Genomic DNA, 20,365 nt, shown 5'->3' with positions numbered 1-20,365 from the left:
CCCCAAAAGGCAAACTGGCTTGGAGAGGGGGAGGCCCCGTGACCTGTTGGTGACACAGTAAATATTTGAACTCCAAACCCCAGACTTCACCCACGGGCTCCATCCCGATTTGGGACTGCCGTGAGCCTCATCTTCCTGGAAACACTGAATGTCTCTAAGGGTACAGAACCCCCCTGTGTCCTGAGGCCTAAAGAGCAGGAATGAATCAGACAAGGCAAGAGACAAGGGTTCTTTCACAACCGATTTATTTGCTGAACCTTCATGCCGAGCCTTGACAAACATGCAAGAGGATGAATTCGGAGCTTCGGGACCCACCCAGCTCCCTCCCAGGTGTCACAGGATCAAGGCACTTTCCCAACAGCCGGGCAACATCCGGGGCCCTGCTGACCCCGCCCTGATCTTGACGCAGCTGTAGGCTGAGTACCCACGTGCAGAGGACAGCTCTAAGCGGGCCCAGTCTGGGCCAAAACCCCACCTGAGACTGGCCACACCTCATCTACCCACCCCTGCTTGGATGTCCTGGCAACAGGTTGAGATGAAGGAGGCCGGGGGCAGGGGGTGGGGGCTCAGCTATCGTTCCCCTCACTCACCCTGAAGCATGTCCCGGGCCCGCCCAGCGGCAGCAAGATGCCCAGCACAGAGCAAGCCGACTCCTCTGATTGGCTGATTGAGCAGTGGAGGAGGCAGGCATGAGGGAGGCCTGACGCTTCTAGGGCCCAACAGCAGGTGCTCGAGCCCCTTCACAGAGCTGGATCTTGGGACCCCTGCCCGGCCAACTGCATTTCTTTGGTTTAGCACCAGCCTGAAGCCAAAGATCAGAACGAGCCTCCCCCACCCTCCAAGCTCTCCAGACTGGCCTAGGTGTGTCTACCGAAGGCCCCCTTTGTGCCAGGTAACTTGTGGGGTTCTCCGATCCACAAACACAAATCATCTAAGATGCAAAGCCGCTCCCAAGCATGGTGAACATCCGTCAAGGCCTCCCCTCCCGACTTCGTGGTGCTTAAGAGTTTATAAGGCTGGTTCACATCCAGGCGCACACCAACACTTCCATAAGGAGGAGGGCTGGGGGTCCCCACCGTACAGATGGGGAACGGAAGGCTTGGAGGAGGCAACTTGCCCGGTGCCTTCCAGGAGGGGTGGGCAAGAAGAGACGTGGAAGGTCATAGCAGCCGCCTCCCAGCAGGTACTTAGGAAATGGCCATCAAATTCGTGACTCTCAACCTGACCTGAAATTCTTTCGGAGTCAAGATGTAATTTTAGAGAGGAAATGATGGAGCAAGAATATACTGCTAGAGTTTCTGGCTGGAGCCACTGCCAGGATTCTGTGGGCCTCCCCCCCGAATAAAGCTGGGTCGCTATGGTGGCCTGGCAGAAAGAGAGGGACCCCTCCATTCCCACAAATGCCCCTCAGCCCCATATCTCATTTAACGCCCCCCGCCCCCATCAGCCCTGGAGGGTGGGCTGATGGCCCCAGTTTGTAGACTGGGATGTCAAGGCCCGGAGAGGGGAAAGCTGAGCCCAGGAGGCGCCCACACCAACTCTGAGGGTCCTGGGTCTGGGTCTTCTCCCCGGCACCCCACAAGGCCTCTGGGCCACCCACTAATCTGCCTTCTTGGTTTTCTTCTTCCTGGAGCCCTCACTCAGCTCCTCCTTGGACTTAGCAGGCAGGGCCGAGTGCGGGGAGCCGGGCCCACCGCCGCCGTGGGACCCGCCGTGGGACCCACCATGGTTGTCGTGGTAATGGTCATCCCCCCAGGCAGCCCCAAACAGCACAGGGCAGATGTAGCCCTCCAGAACATCAAAAGGGGAGCCATGAGAGTGAGTGGCCGTCAGGAACACCTGAGGTGGGATGGAAGGGGGGCAGGGAGACAGCGAGAGAGACAGAGGGAAACCGAGGCAGAAAGCAAAGTAGGGGGATGGGAGAGGGAAGAGGGGAGAGAAGGTCAGCCAGGTTAAGGTCAGAGGTAGCCCAGACCCCCCCCCCCCCGGCTTTATGCACCCCCAGGAGGGTGACCAACTGTCCCAGGTTTCCCGGGATACGGAACTTCCGGTGTTGAAACCCAGATAGCATCGGGCACACGGAGACAGGCGATCTCCCCCCTTGCCTCCCACCTGGGCTCAGAGAGGAACAGTGCTTGGCCTGAGGTTGCTCACTGCCTTCCCCTTTTCAATGGCCTATGGGTCCCCTCCCGGCCAGCCAGCCAGCAGCCACGCTCCCCAGATGCATGGGGAAGGCAGTGTGGTCCCTGAAGACCCCCCCTGGGTGAGTCAACCCCAACTCAAGGCCTCAGGATCAGACCAGCACCATTCCTGGCCTAGCCTGGGTCCCCTGTGTCCTGAGTGTGCCTTCCCTGGGTCTCATCCCTCAGCTCTCCACTGCCAAGGCACAAGCTCCCCCCCCACCCCCCGATTCTCCAAATGGACTTCGTACACTCCTGCCCCACTCTTAGGCTGGGCCCTCTGCCCAGAAGGCCTTATTCTTCTCACCCAGTCCCCTACCTGCTGGGCACTCCTCTTATCAGACCTTCTTCCCACGCACGGACCTCCTGGCACCCCCTTCCCCAGCCCCCTGCCTTAGGGCTGTCCTTTCTGGGACACAAGACTACAAGCCCGAGCTCCCAGCCTGGAAGGTGCGGGTTGGGGTGGGTCAGGGCAGCAAGACTTACCTTACAGGACACCATGAACACGGTGAAGATGAAGGTAAGGCTGGCTTTGGACACGGGGAGCCAGCGGGTCTGCTGCAGGGTGAAGAGTATGGCTCCATACAGGCTGGCCTTTGTGGGGCTGGAGGGGGCAGCCTCAGTTACCGTGAGGCACCAGCCACGCAGCCCAGGACTTTTTACCTCTGGCCCCGACCCCGCCTGCCCACTGCCGGCCCCAGCTCACATCCCAGCTTCTCCTGAGCATGAGGTGGGAAGGGGCCTGCATGGCACGGATACGGTGATGTCTCCCTGCACAGTAAAGGGTTAACAGGGCCCAGAGAGGTTCTTCTTTCTTAACTTCCTTACGGGATAGGTTTTCAATATTTTAACTTGTTGCAGAAGACAGACCCGTGACTTCCGTTCCTGATATCTGTTGTGCACTGCCGTCCTTAATGATGATAATTCTGCCTGGTATTTCCAAAGCACTCGCCCACCAGGGACGGGTGCTGCGGAATCTATCCGTGTGGTTCCTGGGGACCCCTCACCCTCAGCTGATGAGGCGGAAAAGGAATCCAAGAGGGGAAACCACCTGCCCATTTAGTTGCAGACAACACAGCTAGCTGTCTGGGTCCCCATTTCCTTGTCGGTGGCCCGAGGGTGGGAATACACTTTCGTAGGGGGGGTGAAATGAGCGAATTCTCTCTTCCGAGGTGTGAAATGGGAATTGTCATGAGCGTATGGGCAAGCCTTTTAATTTTGTAGTATTTAAATTTTGTTTTAATGTTTATTTATTTTTGAGAGAGAGAGAGACAGAATGTGAGTGGGTTAGGGGCAGAGAGAGGGGGAGACGCAGAATCCGAAGCAGGCCCCGAGCTCCGAGCTGTCAGCACAGAGCCCGACTCAAGGCTCGAACTCACGAGCTGTGAGATCATGACCTGAGCCGAAGTCAGATGTCAACCGACTGAGCCACCCAGGCGCCCCTAATTTTGTCATATTTTAAATGGCCATGGTTTTTATTTGTTGTCGATTGGGAGAAAATTGAACTAGCCCAAACCAGTTAGGTCTTTTAAAAATGTATAGGCTACAGGGGCCCCTGGCTGGCTCAGTTGGTGGGATGTGTGACTCTTGATCTTGGGGTTGTGAGTTCGAGCTCTGCGTTGGGTGTAGAGATGCCTTAAAAACAAAATCTTAAAAAAAAAAGCAATGTATGGGCTACATGCAGCATGAGGCCCTACGCGGAGTCCTGGATGCAGCTGGCTCTGCCCACCTCGTCCCAGCCACATTCCCCATCCACACTCTGTGCCATATGCTCTCCACCAATGCTCTGTACCCCCTGCTCTGTACTCCTCACTCCCCATCCATACTCTGTGCCCTGACCCCCCAGAGCTGGGCAGAATCATTGCTCTTTTCTCACTTGACAGGTGGCAGAGGTGCTGGCCTCTGTCCAGAGGTTCCTCCTTTGCCAGAAAACTCCTACTCACTCTTCATAACCCGAGTCAAGTATCTCATCTCCCTGCAACTCTGCCTGCCCCTCCCCCCTGGGCAGAGCCCTGGTTCCCCGTTTCTGGGTCACCCAGCCTTGACCTCTGGAAGCTTCTGGAAGACAGAATCAGTGGCTGAGGCTTCCAAGTCACCAGGAGTATCCAACCCAGGGTCAGGCCCAAGAGGCACCTGTACATACAGGAAGGATGAGGGGTGGAAATGGGATACTCACAAGGACATGTGCAGGATCTCATTGGTCTCCGGCTTCCAGACCCCTCGGAGCAGCTGCTCAAATTTGGACATGAGGGCGACACCAGAGCCTACAAAGACAGGGTGCCCCTGAATGAGCCTGCCACCTCCAGTTCCCCCATTCTTCTCAGCTGAATTCCCAAGGAAGCAGCTTCTCCAGAGGGACACTGAGCCTGGGGGTCTGTTCATCAGTTGCAGCAGGGAAACTGAGGCTCAGAGAGGGTCACATGGCATATTTGGAGCAAAACTAGCATGAAGGAATTGAGGTCATATCTCATCTGCAAGGTATGTCTCAGACAAATCTGGGTTGTCTGCCCTGATGCCCTTAGGGAGTCCCGGATCCTGAGCTGTGCATAAGGCTTCCAGAAGCCTCCCCATCCCAGTCTCTCTCCTCCTCAGGGCTCTGAACTCTCAATCTTTCTTAAGCCACTTGCCCTCCAGGAGGCATGCTGTAACTCTACGGAATTTGCTCTGTAGTATAGGCTTCCTGGAGAGTAAATAAGGAGACCTATATGCAGACATAAATGATTATCGTTCTAGAAGAATCTTTCCATTTACCCCAAATGTATTGGTTAAAGAGGTTGGACTCCTAGAGCTACTCCAGAAGTAGCTATGCTACTTGAGGTGCCTAGTATGTACCACTGGATCAGGGGTTCATATGTGGAGTGATTTTGCCCCTAAGGAGGCACTTGGAAATGTCTGGAAACACTTTTGGTTGTTGCAACTGGGGAGGGGGCTGCTACTGGTCAGCAAAGGCCAGGAATGCTGCTCAACATCCTATAAAGCACAAGACAGCCTCCACCTCAGAGCATGATCCGGCCCCATGTATCAATGGTGTGGAGTACGCTGGAGCTCAGTGGAGGGTGAGTCTAGGCCCCGATATTTTCGCAGTACACACTTTGGTATTAGGCAGCAGGGATGAGGTGTCCAGTGGTGTTAGCACCTGCTTGAGCCTTCTTTCCCTGTCTTCCTTTTACCCCTTGGTCCACCTCTCCAACTATTATTGTCAAATTGTCTACTTCTCCTTTAACTTCTCTCAGTTCGTGCTTTATATATTTTGGTGTTTTTAGGTGCATACATGTTTGTAATTGTTACATCTTCCTCGTGGATCGACCCGTCATTATAAAGTACCCCTCTTTATTTTTAGTAGCATTTTTGTTTGTTTGTTTTAAAGTCTGTCTTGGTCTACCTCCTAGCATAGCTAGAGGAAAGGCGAAAGGAGGCCTTCAGAGTAGTTAAGAATGTGGACGGTGAATTCAGAGGACCTAGAGACAGACCTCGCGGCACTCCCTTAGCTGTGTGACCATGGGCAAGTGATTTCATTTCCTTCCTCAGTGAAAGGGGATGACATTAGACTTCTAAAGCAGGGTCTTAAGGATCAAATGGGGTAAGATGCACAAAGGGCTCAACTCAAACCTGTCCTGGGTCATAAAGTCTTCACTGGGCATCCATGAACACGGACAGGAAACCGAACTACATCTTTTTCACGCCCCTCACTGAAACACAACCTTTCCTTCCATCGTGAAGGGAGGTAGTGAGCTGAGCAGGATTTGCAAGTCTATGACTCCATCACCAACAGAATCCACAGATTTATTTCCTTTTCACGTTCCCGTGGTTGTAGATGGTTTCATAATATCATTTGTGCTGGACAGCACTTCAAAAGGTTGAGAATTCCCTATTTGCTAACGAATGGTCTGTTATTGAGTGCCTCGGTAGAGATGTATAAAATGACTATGCCATACTAAAACTTTGTTTGATGCCTATTTTGAAATAACGGGCCTCTTTTATCATCATATATATTTCATTTTATGCACTTAAAAACATAAAAGGCTTTCCCGGACTCAAAAAGGGCCATGGTCCACAAAGGTTAAGAACCCCTATAGTTACAGGGGTGTGATTTCTTCTCCAGGAAGCGTTTGGCAACATCTGGAGACACTTCTGGTTGTTACGCTGGCAGGTGCTACTGACTTCTGGTGGGGGGAGGCCAGGGATGTTGCTCTACATGTTACAACGCATGGGACAGCACCCCTCCCCCCCCAGAGGGTGATCTGGCACCAAATATCAGAAGTGTTGCAGCTGAGAAAACGTGCTTGAGAGACAGCCGTCACTGTCTCGTTGTCCTGTTAATCTTTGACAGCTAAATTCCGGAAGAATTTTCCCATTTACTCTAAAGGTGTTGGCTAAAGACACTGGACTCCCGCAACAGTCCTGACACCTCTTAGCCTGGACCAATATCTATGCCGACCTGGGTGCCCGACATGTAGCACACTGAGCAGGGGTTCTTAACCAAGGTGATTTTTCCATCGTTATCATGGTCCTGTTTACCTTTGACCCAGCCGGTGGCAATCATGACGAACCACCCATGGTGGTAGTGGTGGTGGGCGTGATGGATGCCCACGGCGATCTTTCGGACTCTGACTACCTCCTTCATGGCCACAAATATAAGTTTCACAGGTAAGAAGCAGACACACTTGTAAAAGAGGTCCAGGGGGCAGAAGAAAATCAAGTACCTTTGGGGAGAGAATGAGGAGCGTCAGGGGGAGACAGACCGTGGGGGGTCCCTGGGAGGTTGGGTCCAGACCTCCCCTCTCCCCCAACTTGTTGGGCTCCGGACAGAGCTGGGCAGCGGAGAGCAGTGCGTTCAGGCCCACGGTGGAGGTTGTGCTGATGGGTCCTATTTCCTCCAACCTCCCGCCTCCCACCTCCCAGGTGGCTGGGTCACCCCTGCCCCCGGCTCTGCTCTCCCACATCCCACCAGCTTGACAGTGCTTACCAGACGGCCGAGGCCAGCAGGACGCTGGAATTGTTGCTGAAGTAGTCGATCAGGGGCTCCCCGAGGAGCAGATCCGCCAAGATGTAACTCCCGAAGCAGTGCAGCATGGCGCACAGCCAGGACGCCAAGGGATGGCGCCGGGACAGCTCGACTGCTCCTGGGGGGCGGGGGGAAGAGGCCGTCACTGGGGTGCCAAGAGCGTGCTTTGTCCCCATGCCCTCTGGTCAGCTTATCCTAATTCAGCTGCCTTTGCAGAGCGCCCGCCCCATGCCTTGCAGCTCGCCCATTTCAGAGGAAGAACCCAGGCTCAGGGAGGCGGGACACATGCCTGAGGTCACACAGAGGAAAGGCAGAGCTGGGTCGGGCCTCTCTCCTCTGTGCTCAGAGAGGTGGCAATGATTGGTAATGCCAGCTCCCAGTTAGCAGGCAGCTCCAGGTCGCAGACACCGGGTTCACATCCACATGAAGGACTCCTTCAATCGTCGTTGATACCCACCGCCAAGTGATCACTCTCATTATCCCCACAAAGAGAGGGAGGCGTGGAGATAGAGCCAAGTGCAGATGGGAACACTTCAGTAGGGCTGCTGCTGCCTCGGGCTGATGCCAAGATCCCTACAGGCTCACGCCCAGTGTCTCGGTCTCTCCCTCTTTTTAAATTTTTATTGTTGCGGTAAAATATACACGAAATGTACCACTTTCACCATTTTTTAAGTGCACAGCTCAGGGGCATTAGGCACATTCCCACTGTTGGTGCAACCATCATCGCCATCCATCTCCAGGACTTTTTCATCGTCCCCAACTGAAACTCTGTCCCCCTTAAACACTTAACTCCCCGTTCTCTCCCTTCAGCCCCTGACGTCCACCATTCTACTTTCGGTCTCTGTGAATTTGGCCCCTCTAGGGACCCCACGTAGGTGGGATCACACAGTATCTGTCCTTTCGTAGTCTGGCTTATTTTCCTTAGCGTGATGTCCTCAAGGCACGCTCGTGTTGGAGCACTGCTAGTGTTAGAATTCCTTCTTTTTTAAGGTTGAAAAATATCCCATTGAATGGTTAGACCACATTTTGTTTCTTCAACTCATCCACCGATGGACGTCTGAGCTGTTCCCACCTTTTGGCTGTTGTGAATAATGCCGTGAAGAACACGGCATGTACAAATATCTATCTGAGTTCCTGGTTTCAACTCTTGTGGCGACATATCCAGAAGTGGAATTGATGGGTCATATGGTAATTCTATATTAACATTTTTTTTTAAGTTTTAAATATTTACTTATTTATTTATTTTGAGAGACAGAGAGTAGGGGAGGGCCAGAGAGAGGGAGAGAGAAAATCCCAGGCAGGCTCCGCACTGCCAGCACTGAGCCCAGCATGGGACTCGAACTTACGAACCATGAGTCCATGACCTGAGACAGAATCAAGAGTCAGACGCCCAACGGACTGAGCCACCCAGGCGCCCTATGCTTAATTGTTTGAGGAACTGCCATATTGTTTCCCACAACCGCTGCACGATTTCACATTCCCACCAACAGGGCATGAGGGTTCCACCTTCTCCACATCCTCGCCAACACTTGTTATTTTCTGTTACGAGCTAGTGGCCCGGAAGAAATAAAGACACACAAGCAGAAGGGGCCAAGCACAAATGCCACCTCCTCTAGGAAGGCTTCCTGGCTCTGCTGAGTCGGTCACTCCTGCCTCTGGGCTCCCACAACCCTGTGGACTTCATTCTACCATGGGTCTTGGTATTTTACTTAATTGTTCTTTTTTTAATTTTTCTTTTAATGTTTATTTATTTTTGAAGGCGAGAGAGACAGCGTGTGAGCGGGGGAGGAGCAGAGAGAGAGAGAGAGAGAGAGAGACAGAATCGGATGCAGGCTCCGGGCTCTGAGCTGTCAGCACAGAGCCCGACGCAGGGCTCGAACTCACAGACCGCGAGATCATGACCTGAGCCAAAGTCGGACGCTCAACCGACGGAGCGACCCAGACACCCCAACTTAATTGTTAACACCAACGGGAAGTAGATGAGAGGTTGCCTCGGGCTAGAGGGAATGGGGGAGAATGGAGAGTGACAGTTAAAGGATAGAGGTTTCTTTCGGAGGGGATGGTCGCACAATTCTGTGAATATACTAAAAACCAATGAACGGGATGCTTTAAATGGGTGAATTGGGTAGTATATGAATTAGAGCCCAATAAAGCTGTTATAAAATAAACAACAACGGAAAAAAATGTAACTTATTTCGGTTTCTGTAACGGAGGATACACACTCATAAATGATACTAAATTGAGTCTTCCTATGAACCCAAGGCAACAACAACAACAGCAAAGGATGGTTCTGCTTAGCGGAGAGGAACAGGAATCCTCTCCCTCAAGAAGATGGCTCAGTGCATCGGCCTGCAACTTTACAAATCAGACAGCAGCGCCCCACCCCAGAGCATCTCGGTTGGCCAGTCTGGGGTGTGGCTGGGCTTACGGATTTTTTGATGTTCCTGGGTGATTCTTATGGGCAACAATGTTGAACATCACACGGCGACAGAGGAATGAGCTGGCTGATGTCCTGATGTCCTGCAGCCCTGATAAGCCAAGATCTTCTATCCGTGGCTAGGAGGATAGGCTCCCAAGAACAATGGTTTCCAAACTGTGTTCCTAGGAACCCTGAGGATTTGCAGGAGAGACCAAATGGGAACGTTCTGGGTCCTTCACCCCATGTCCACCAGAGCATACCTGCATTTACTGCTTCATCTCAGTGTTCAAGACAAGCCTTTGTTTTGTTTTGTTTTGTTTTGTTTTGTTTTGTTTTGTTTTAAAGCTATCTCTGTGCTGGGGGCACCTGGCTGGCTCAGTTGGAAAAGCATGAGACTCTTGATCTCGGGGTTGTGAGTTCTAACTCCACAACGGGTATAGAGATTGCGTAAAAATAAAACCTTTGGGGTGCCTGGGGGGCTCAGTTAAGTGTCCGACTCTTAATTTCAGCTCAGAACATGATCTGACAGTTCATCAGTTCCAGCCCTGCATAAGGCTCTGTGCTGACAGCGTGGAACCTGTTTGGCATTCTCTCTGTCTCTCCCTCTCTACCCCTTCCCCATTTGCATGCTTTCTCTCTGTCTCAGAATAAGTAAATAAACTAAAAAAAAAAAAAAAAAAAAGAACTTTAGAAAAAAAAAGCGTATGTCAATACTGCCGAATAAAGTCAGTAGCTGGTGTTAATGGAATTGTAGCAGTGTCAATTTCCTGGTTGGAGTAATGAGCTACCAGTATGTAAGACGATCTCGTTGGGGGAAGCTGGGGGAAGGGGACTTGGGAACTCTTCGCACGACTTTTGCAACTTCTTACGAGTTTTTAACTTTTTAAAAAATGTGTTTAATTCCCACATTGAAATAGAGGGCAAAGGTCTAGTTCTTAAAAAGTAAGTTTATAAAAACTATCTAGGGGAATAGGATTAATGCCTCTGAATCAAATCCTCACACTTTGTATTACATAAAGTCTTTAGAATCTTTATAAATAGGTTCTATCATTATGTCAAATTATTTTGTTTGTTTTAAGTAATCTCTATGCCCAATGTGGGGCTCGAACTCACAGCCCCGAGATCAAGAGTTGTATGCTCTACCGACTGAGCCAGCCAGATGTCCCCTATCTTCATGTTAACATCGCCATAATCTTCTGTAGCCACACCCCAGAGTTGCAACCTGGTGTTTCCTGCTGGGACAACTATTGATTTCTTGATTTCTTCCCTCCCCCACTAGTTTCATTTTCCAGAGAATGCTTTTAGGATTAAGCTGTAAGGCACAGACACTTAGCTCTCATGGCCAGAGCAGGTACCAAAGACTCCCCTTAAATGATTTACTTGAATCCAGTGACAACGCCACTCAATGTGGATGTGAAATGACAAGGTTACATGTGATCTGTTAATCAAAACACTAATCAAAATAAATGATTCCAGGTTTGGCTTGTTGTTTTTTTTTTTTTTTAAGGTTACCTTGTTTCTAGAAATTGGATGCCTCTTGTCTCTAAGTTGTCAAATCTGAATGCGTGGCCTCTCCGTGACATGCACTACGTCTGAAGCTATTGACATCAATACCTATGCATACGGTCGATACACTCAAAACATTGATTTGGTCTTAGTCCTTCGTTGAATATGGGGACCTCATCAGTCTTACCTGCTGCTGCCCCCCACCCCCGCCACCGTGCGTGGCACTGTGCCTGACACATAGTAGCTGCCCGATAAATAGTTGTGAGAGAATGAACTCCTGCCCTCACAGAGCTTACATTCTTGCAAATGTGGGCAGAACAGCTCGTAGGCATTGAGGTCGTGTTTGCGCACTTTGGGATGCACCGTATGAAAACCTCCCCTGCTCTATCTCTTTGTGGAGTTACTATTTTGTCCCAGGCAACTGTCAGCCTTGACTCTATCGCTTTTAATCACGCATAACAGAGGGATCAATATCCCCACTTGCAGCGAGTTATATGGGGGACCAGTGTCCCCCTGCCCAGAATTCATGTCCGCCGGAACCTCAGAATGTGACCTTATTTGGAATAGGGTCAGTGTAGGGTTTTCATTCCAAGAAACATGAAGTCCAATCCCTTCTGTAGAAGGAGCTGCCTTCTTAGCTTGGTCAACTTTATGGGGGGGGGGGGCGGCTAGGAGTATGTGCCCCTGCTCCAGAGGGAAAAAAAAGCCTCAGTTTCCCTCCATACACACAGTTGGGAGAATCTATAGGCAACACCACCTTGGAGGCAGTTTGGCAACACTGAGGAAATCTGAGGCTGTGCGTTGCCCACGTCTCAGCAATTCTGCTCCTCACGGCTGACTCAAAAGAAACTAGCAAAGGAGACCGGGGTGGGGGTCAGGGGGAGGATTTCACCGCCACACTGTTATATACTATCTCTTAGTGAGGGGTGGAGACTCACACAAAATGGGTTACCACAGAGCCGCTATTTAAAAGTGAACTAGATCGGGGCGCCTGGGAGGGCTCAGTCGGTTAAGCGTCTGACTTCGGCTCAGGTCACCATCTCAAGGGTCGCTGAGTTCAGGCCCCGCATCAGGCTCTGTGCTGACAGCTCAGAGCCCGGAGCCTGCTTCCGATTCTGTGTCTCCCTCTCTCTCTGCCTCTCCCCTGCTCGTGCTCAGTCTCTCTCTCAAAAATAAAGATTAAAAAAATTTGTTAGTAAAAAATAAATAAGTAAAAGTGAATTAGATCTATGGCCCTGGGAACAAAATCCCTTCTGGTTGAGAACCACCCCTCTAGATAAATCCACGTGGATAAATCCCGTACGGTTATTACTGAGTAAAAACGTTAGGTTGCAAGAGGATACATTTATGTATATCTTAAGAATATATTTGAAACAACATACTCCATGTAGTTTAGCGACACATACACAGCAGAGAAGGTGTAAATACAGGCGTGGGAACAATACGAGCCAATTTTAGGGTGGCAGTCACATCTAGAGAAGGAGGGATGGGGAAGGGACAGGGTTGGCTGGGTCTCTATTTATTTATTAAAAAAATCATCTGAGGGGCACCTGGGTGGCTCTTTCGGTGGAGCGTCCGACTTCTGCTCAGTTCATGATCTCATGATTCGTGGGTTCGAGCCCCGCATCGGGCTCACGGCTGTCAGCGTGGAGCCGGCTTCGGATACTCTGTCCCCCTAGCTCTCTGCCCCTCCCCCACAGTGCTCTCTATCTCAAAAATAAATGAGCATAGAAAAAAAAAGTATTTAAAAAATAATAATAAAAATAAAAAATATCTGAAGCAAATCTATGTTCACATCTGTTAAATCTGTGTAGAGGGAAGAGCGGTATCTGTGATATTTATTCCATGTGTATGAAATATTTAATCACCAAAATGGTGATTAAAACAAGAGTCTCTTGGAAACAAGAGTCTCCCGGAAAGCTGATAAGCAGGAGGGCTATGGGGTACTCATCTGCCTTATCACACTGGGCTTCACACTCTGTACTGAGCCCCCTCGCTACCTGTCCCCTCTCTGATGGCCATGACCAGAGGGCCAGGAACCAGGGAAGTCTTGGGTGGGCAGGGAGATCCTGTTCCTCCAGGAACAGGAGGTCTTGGGTGGGCAGTGGGGCGCCAGGCTACATCCTATCTGCAAGAACCCAACAAAAATTTCCGGAAGACTCTTAAAAAATCATGTTCACAGCAGCACTGTTCACAACTGCCAAAGGGTAGAAACAACCCAAGTGTCCACCAATAGATGAACGGATAAACAGAATGTGATCGAGCCACACAATGAAATATGATTCAGCCTTAAGGAGAAGTGAAGTCCTACAACACGAACAAATCTTGAAGACGTGCTAAGTGAGAGAAGCCAGACACAAAAGGTCACATGGTGTATGATGTCATCTATAGGAAATGTCCAGAAAAGGCAAATCCATAGAAACAGACAGCAGGTTAGTGGTTGACAGGGGCTGGGGGTTGGGGGGAAGGGGGAAATGGGGAGTGACTCTTCATGGGTATGGGGTTTCCTTTTGGGGTGAGGAAAGTGTTCTGAACTTAAATATTCCATGTAGGTGGAATCATATCACATAGCCTTTTACCTCTGGCTTTCACTGAGTGCAATATTTTCAAGGGTAATATTCATCTTTCTCTGCTGTGAGGTATTCCATGATAGGAACAGATCACAAGGTATTTATCCATGCTCTTTTTTTATTAAAAAATTGTTTTTTAATGTTTGTTTACTTATGAAAAAGAGAGAGAGCACAAGTGGGGGAGGGACAGAGAGAGAGGGAGACACAGAATCGGAAGCAGGCTCCAGGCTCTGAGCTGTCAGCACAGAGCCCGATGCGGGGCTCGAACACACAAGCCATGTGATTGTGACCTGAGCCGAAGTCAGATGCTTAACCGACTGAGCCACCCAGGCACCCCGTCTATTCTCTTGCAGAAACCACATTTTATAATCAGGAAACCTGCCTGATAAAAGTTGTTTGAGAGGAAGTCCTAAACACACTCCCCTTTTTCTTTGCCCTGCCCCCCACCCCCCCAACTAACCAGGTGACCTTGGACAGACCATTTTTGCTCTGTGTCTGGCTCCTTCTATCAGGTGTGAACCCCAATCCCCTCTTTGCCCAGCTCCTAACAAGGGCTGGGATCGAATTTTCCCTCCTCACTCTGGGGTTACAAGCCCAGAGTACATCTTCTCCCCACTCTCAGGGTAGTCCTAAGTCTTAGCATTTACAAAGGTCCTACAGTATGAGGCAGAATGTTCTTTCCTCTTCTTTGGGGCGTCTATTTAAAATGTGGCCAGCTGAGAGTTAATCCTTCGGAGCAACTGGTGGGTCCCGCAGGAGCCGGGTCAGGTGAGGCACCCATGTTTTGCAGAAATGGATACCTCTGCATCTAAAAATAACCCTGAGGGGTTGAATTCTTTCCAGGGTCATTCTTGTGCCCTCTGGGACCATCCCAGGGACTGAGGCCAGGGAGTGGGGGAAGGGGCTTTTGTGGGAGTAAAGCAGGCTCCCGTGGGTGACTCCTGGTAGAAAAGTCACAGGCCCACGGTGGCCTCGGACAAATGACTGCCTCCCACTAGCCTCCGCTTCCTCTGCTTTCAAAAGAAGAGAATGAGGGGCGCCTGGGTGGCGCAGTCGGTTAAGCGTCCGACTTCGGCCAGGTCATGATCTCGCGCTCCGTGAGTTCGAGCCCCGCGTCAGGCTCTGGGCTGATGGCTCGGAGCCTGGAGCCTGTTTCCGATTCTGTGTCTCCCTCTCTCTCTGCCCCTCCCCTGTTCATGCTCTGTCTCTCTCTGTCCCAAAAATAAATAAAAAACGTTGAAAAAAAATTAAAAAAAAAAAAAAAAAAAAGAAGAGAATGAGAGCACTCCCTCCTCAAGTTGTGATGATTCAATGCGATGTGCACGATTATCAACACGCTTCTCAGCGCTATCAACCTTAGTGATCTCAGGAGGAGTCTCCTCATTGCCACAGATGAGAAGACTGAGGCTGATGGGGGATGGGCCTGCCCTGAAGATCCACAGCAAGGTGGTGGCCGAGAACCTTCCCCCGGGGGCTCTTTCCCTTTGCCAGACTCCTTCCTGGCTTCCCTTGCTGGGTTTTGGGGCGGCATCAGGATCCAGGAGAATGTGGGTTGCAATCCCAGGTTTGCCACCAAAGCGTTCCCCTCTCACTGGGTGAGCCCAGGCTAGTCACTCCTCTCCTCGGGCCTCAGCTGGTGTATTTGTGTATAACAGGTGGTGCTGGCTAGAGTGACCAACCACTCTGGGGTGGCCCGGGACTGAGGACCTCCTGGGACATGGGACTTCTGATGCTTGTCTTAATTGAACCTGGGCGAGGTGGTCACCCCAGTGCTCTTACTCATTTCAAAGGGCGCCAGTGAGGACAAAAAGAAATTATTGCTTAGTGCTTAGCAATTATGCAAGAGTTATTCCTGGAACTGGATCTGAAATGGAAAGTACCTGTGGGTGGAAATTTTAGCTGATGGATTTATAAAAATCGGCTCTGCCTGAGGAGGGAGGAGGAAGCTCCCCTCAGGTTCCTCATTCTGGCCTGGGGTGGGCAGCACAACATTCCCTCTCCAGGGGTCAGTGTCCTGTCTGTGGATGGCAGGGAAGCACTAGAAGGTTCCACGGGGCGCTCTCAGCTCTGCTGTGGCTCTGTGATATATAGTCTGAGGTCTAAACGTAAGAGATGTATTTACAGAGACTCTCAGTGACTTTAGGGCAAGTCTTCCCCTGAGCCTTCGAGTTCAGCCACCTGCCTTGGTTTCTTTCCCTGTGAGAGACAGTGGCCCTGGAAGAACTTACAGTTTGTGCCAGAGGTCCCAAAACAGGAGTCGAGGAGCCGTCTCTTTAGCCCCACAGCATTTTAGAAAATGTTCAAACTGCAACAAAGACATCTTTCAGTAGGTGAATAATGACACTATGGTGCACACACACCATGGGATCTTACTCGGCAATAAACAGGAATGAGCTCTCAGGCCCGAAAACACATGGACGAGGCTTAAATGCATGTTGCTATAGGGGAAAGGAGCCAGTCTGAAATGGCCATACACTGTACGATCCGAATTCTATGACAGTCTGCAAAAGGAAAAACCATGGAGACAGTAAAAAGATCAGTGGTTGCCAGGGGCTTGGGGGAGGGGGCAGGATGATTACGTGGGGCTTGGCGGATTTTTAGGTTAGTGAAACTATCTGTATACTATAATGGTGGATATGCGTTATGCATGTGTCAAAATCCACAACATGTACAACACAAAGTAACCCTAATGTAAACTATAGACCGTGCTTGATAAGATGTACAGTGATGATAATAACGATGTGGATAAATGAGGTTGGTTTGTTGATTGTGACAAATGTACCCCTCTGTGCAGAATGTTGATGGTGGCGGAGGTCAGAGAGTAGATGGAAACTGTACTTTCAGCTTCATTTTGCTGTGGATCTAAAACTGTTCTAGAGGGGCGCCTGGGTGGCTCAGTCGGTTAAGCGTCCGACTTCGGCTCAGGTCATGATCTCACTGTCTGTGAGTTCGAGCCCCGCGTCGGGCTCTGTGCTGACTGCTCAGAGCCTGGAGCCTGTTTCAGATTCTGTGTCTCCCTCTCTCTGACCCTCCCCCATTCATGCTCTGTCTCTCTCTGTCTCAAAAATAAATAAACGTTAAAAAAAAAAATTTTTAAAAATTAAAAAAATAAAACTGTTCTAGAAAAAGGTCTATTGGTCTGGAAGGTTCTTTGGATAGGTCAAGGCTTAAAGTATCCAGGACTGTCATTCATTCATCATTCAATCGTTTGGTCATGCAGCCAACATCCACTGCTTCCTCTCCTCTTCCCGTAGAGAGCTGGGGGTCCTGGAGGTGAGAGACCTGGTCCCCCCTGCCCCTACCGAGAAGCTCCAGGTCTAATAAGGAGATCCTGCCTCTTTTAGCCCATCACTTTTTAAATATTATGCAGATTTTGATTCAGCAGGTCTGGGGTGAGGGGGAGTGGTGCCTGGCATTCTGCATTTCTTAACCAGCTCCCAGGGGACATAGATGCTGTTCACCTGAGGACCACACTCTGAGCTTTGTCCTCATTCAGGCTTCTCATGAAAGCCTGACCTGGAAAATGCCTGCATCCCAGGAAACACATCCTCCCACGGCCTTACAAATGATGGTAACTACCTCTCACAAGTGCCTTAGACCCTACTACTGACAAAGGTCTCAATAGAGTTTCACAACAGCCAGGCAGAAGAGTCCAGGATTATGTTCCAATGAGCCTATTTCATAGATGAGTGAGCTGAAGAAGCTCTCGAAGGCACAGTAACCAGCCCGGTGTTTCCTCAGTGGTAGAGGCAGAACTGACTCCTAATTCAGAGATTTTTTTTTTTTTTTTTCCTAAAAGCCAGCTTGGCTGTCGGCTTCACAGGTGTGCTACCTGTGCAACTGCCCAGGACCCTGTGCTCAGAGGGGCCTCCCATTCAGTTTAGTGTTCTGCTGTCACTGTCTTGAGATTCTTAAGTTCTAAATGAGGGGGCCCAACAATTCTACAGCTGGTTCTGCAATCAGCACATAGATACTGAGAAGAAAGCTTTATAGAGGCTTGGCAAGAACACCAAACCGGAGGGCTAACAGCTAAGTCCAAGTCACCTCCCTTTTCTAAGGGGAAGCAATCGTAGTGATTTCCGGGGTCAGGCAGACCTGGGTTTGAATCCCAAGGTTGTCATCTACCAGCCCTGGGACCACAGGCTCATTGCATTATGTAAATTACCTTAGTCACTATTTCCTATTTCCCCAGTTACAAATGGGGATATTCTGATTCGGTTTATCTGGGGGCGGAGATGAGATGGGGGCTTAAGAGGCCCCAGGAGCCTCTGATAAGCGGCTAGGGTTCAGAACCACTGAGCCTTCCCAACCTTCAGGAACCTTCAGGCTCCATTGTCTCTAGTTCAGATGATTCACTCTGTGACTGGCAGAAACATCTCGACCCCTCTTGCAAGCTCCTGGCCAGCCTGAAGACCTCTTTCTTCCAGACGCTTGTGTCTTACGTTGCTAACGGGGCTCCTGCCCTCCACGGTTTTAGATAGCCCAAGGTGTGCTAGGTTCTGTACTTGCCCAGGGGCCTGGCCTGAGCCACCAAAAATTCGTCCTGGACAGGAAATACAGCCCTGTGTTCATGCTAAGACAATACAAAGGTTATTTTGCTTTGCAAAGTAACTGGTCTCCAGAACAGCTTTTAAAGGATAGGCTTTAGCTTGTGGGTGGACAAAAATAAAATGGAATAAAAACACTTGGCAAGCAGACTATGATCCCGTTTGCATAAAATCATGTTTCTACATCTCTACAGGGTTATAAATGCATAGAAGAGAGGTCTGGAAGGGTCGACAACACATTAACTGTAATTATCTCTTTCTCCTTTGCATTTCTCAGCTCGATTTTTAAATATACAGAAGCACCTATTTTTATCATCTGAAAAAAAAAAAAAGCTATTTCTATTCTGCCAGAAAAATATAGGAGTGATTTCATCTAAGTGGGAGAAAGTTTCGGGATGATTGATCCCTTTTCTAAGGCTAAATTCTCAACTCCCTTTCCTTTGCTGGCGTGCTATAATAGTTATAACACCAGGAGATGAACAAGAAACATTGGGTGAGCCTTGTATAAAAATAGAACACATTCTAAGGAGGCTATTTACCATCACTTAAAAAATGTTTTCAAAAGACCCAAGAAGCAGAGTCTTTCTTCTCTCCTGCGATTCTCCACGGGGGTCTGGAGCTGGCGGGGGTAGCTAACCCCGAATCACCCTGCCCTAGGGCCGGTTCCGCTCAGTCAGTGGAAGGATAGGAGCCAGGGCTGAAAGAATTCCTGCCGGGAGAGGAGACCCAGCTTCGCCCGGCCGGAGGAGGAGGGGAGATTGCCCGAGGGCCGCAGCGGAGAGGGGGCGCCGGTGTCACTTTCTCAGAACCGGATTACTGCCCCCAGCACGGCCGGCCCTTATATAGACACTCAGCAGCCGCTCGGGCTCCGCGCGCCAAGGGCAAGAGGGGAGGTCAAGGCTGCGGCCGGCCGGCCAGGACATCTGGACTGGCCCGCAGCGCCGACCCCCGCCTGCGCCCTCACCAAGACCTACGCCGCTTGCGCAAGTTCTTAGGACCATGCCAGGATCCCTGACCTGCTCTCCCAGCCCCCTCCCAAGCACCTGTTCCCCCTCCTCTGAACAATCACGTTCCTCTGCTGCCCTTCAGCGCGTATCTGCTCCCCCTCCCCCAGCCTCACAATCCCGGGGGCTTCTCTCCTTGCTCTCCCTCTTGTCTCCCACCCCCCCCCTTCGCCCACCCCATGTGGAAGAACCGCATGATCCCGGCACCTGCTGCTCCCCGGAACCAGTCCCTCGGACTGTCCCCCCAGCATCTAGGGCATCCCCCGCCTCGGACCCGCAGGTTTACCCCCGCCCCCTCCCCGCGATGCCAGCCCCCGCGGGCTCCTGGCCCTGGCTCACCTGGCTCATACTTGAGGTAGAGAATGGAGACGATGAAGTAGCTGAGGTCGAAGACCGGGAAGAGCGGCACCCGCGAGAAGCTGAGCGCCAGCTCGCCTAGGCTCAGCGCCGAGAGCAGCTCCATGGCGCCCGCCGGGTCCCACCCCAGCCCCCGGCCCAGTAAGTCCCGCAGCCCGCGGCCCGGCAACTGCGCCCCCGCCGCTGGACCCGCCCCCGCCCGCCAGGCGCCGCCCCCAACCCGGCCCCCGCGGGAGAGGAGGGACGGCCCCAGGCCCCGGGGCGGGTGGTGGGGCCGTTCTGTCCCTTGAAGCCTAGTCGGGTGTCCCCTACTCCGTCCCTCGGGCCATCGCGACCCCATTCAGCCCAGCGAGGCGGGGTGCAGGGGTCCCTGTGGTGTGCGTTGGACAGGGTAGCCGTCCCTGGCGGGGGGGGGGGGGGGGCCTTCCCATGCGGAGCCCACCCAGGCGGGATGGATCAGTTAGGACCCTGTCCCGGTGGGACTCGATTAGGATCCATGTCCTCTTTGGAGCCCTTGGATCGGGACCAGCACCCTCTGTGGGGCCCGACCAGTTGTGAACCCCATCTTCCCATATCCCAGAGGGTCAAGACCCCAATTGTTTGTGGAGCTGTCATGACCCTAATCCTCTATGGGGCTCTGTAAGTTACGATCTCCATTCCTCACGGGGATCCCTGTTCTCCGAAGGGACAGCTCTGTTGGGACCTCCTCCCTCCCCCCCACTCCCCCGTAGCGCCAGCCTAGTGGGGATCCCCGCCTTCCACTGGGGCCCAGGAGGA

General features: G+C 51.3%; 1 protein-coding gene across 1 annotated transcript; it reads right to left on the bottom strand.

Moving 5' to 3' along the window:
* Nucleotides 1-228: 228 nt before the first annotated feature.
* Nucleotides 229-19,746, bottom strand: TMEM38A (transmembrane protein 38A). The gene is made up of 6 exons (XM_030303672.1): nucleotides 19,571-19,746; nucleotides 7,147-7,303; nucleotides 6,699-6,883; nucleotides 4,357-4,444; nucleotides 2,667-2,784; nucleotides 229-1,839 (listed from the first exon to the last, which is right to left on the bottom strand). The coding sequence occupies exons 1-6, from the start codon at nucleotides 19,692-19,694 to the stop codon at nucleotides 1,600-1,602; spliced, it is 912 nt and encodes a 303-aa protein (XP_030159532.1). The 5' UTR covers nucleotides 19,695-19,746; the 3' UTR covers nucleotides 229-1,599.
* Nucleotides 19,747-20,365: the final 619 nt, after the last annotated feature.

This window comes from Lynx canadensis, chromosome A2, assembly GCF_007474595.2.
Source record: "Lynx canadensis isolate LIC74 chromosome A2, mLynCan4.pri.v2, whole genome shotgun sequence".
Taxonomy (NCBI): Eukaryota; Metazoa; Chordata; class Mammalia; order Carnivora; family Felidae; genus Lynx; species Lynx canadensis.
The sequence above is the reverse complement of the archived record's forward strand: the minus strand, read 5'-3'. Positions and strand labels throughout refer to the sequence as shown.

Bases quoted from the DNA above. Each gene is read 5' to 3' on its own strand.
- TMEM38A (XM_030303672.1), bottom strand. From the start codon at position 19,694: ATGGAGCTGCTCTCGGCGCTGAGCCTAGGCGAGCTGGCGCTCAGCTTC. The intron at 4,445-6,698 runs GTAAACAGGACC...CTGTCTTTGTAG, and splicing joins TGCCACCGGCTGGGTCAAAG to GCTCTGGTGTCGCCCTCATG. The intron at 1,840-2,666 runs GTAAGTCTTGCT...ATCCCACCTCAG, and splicing joins TGTTCATGGTGTCCTGTAAG to GTGTTCCTGACGGCCACTCA.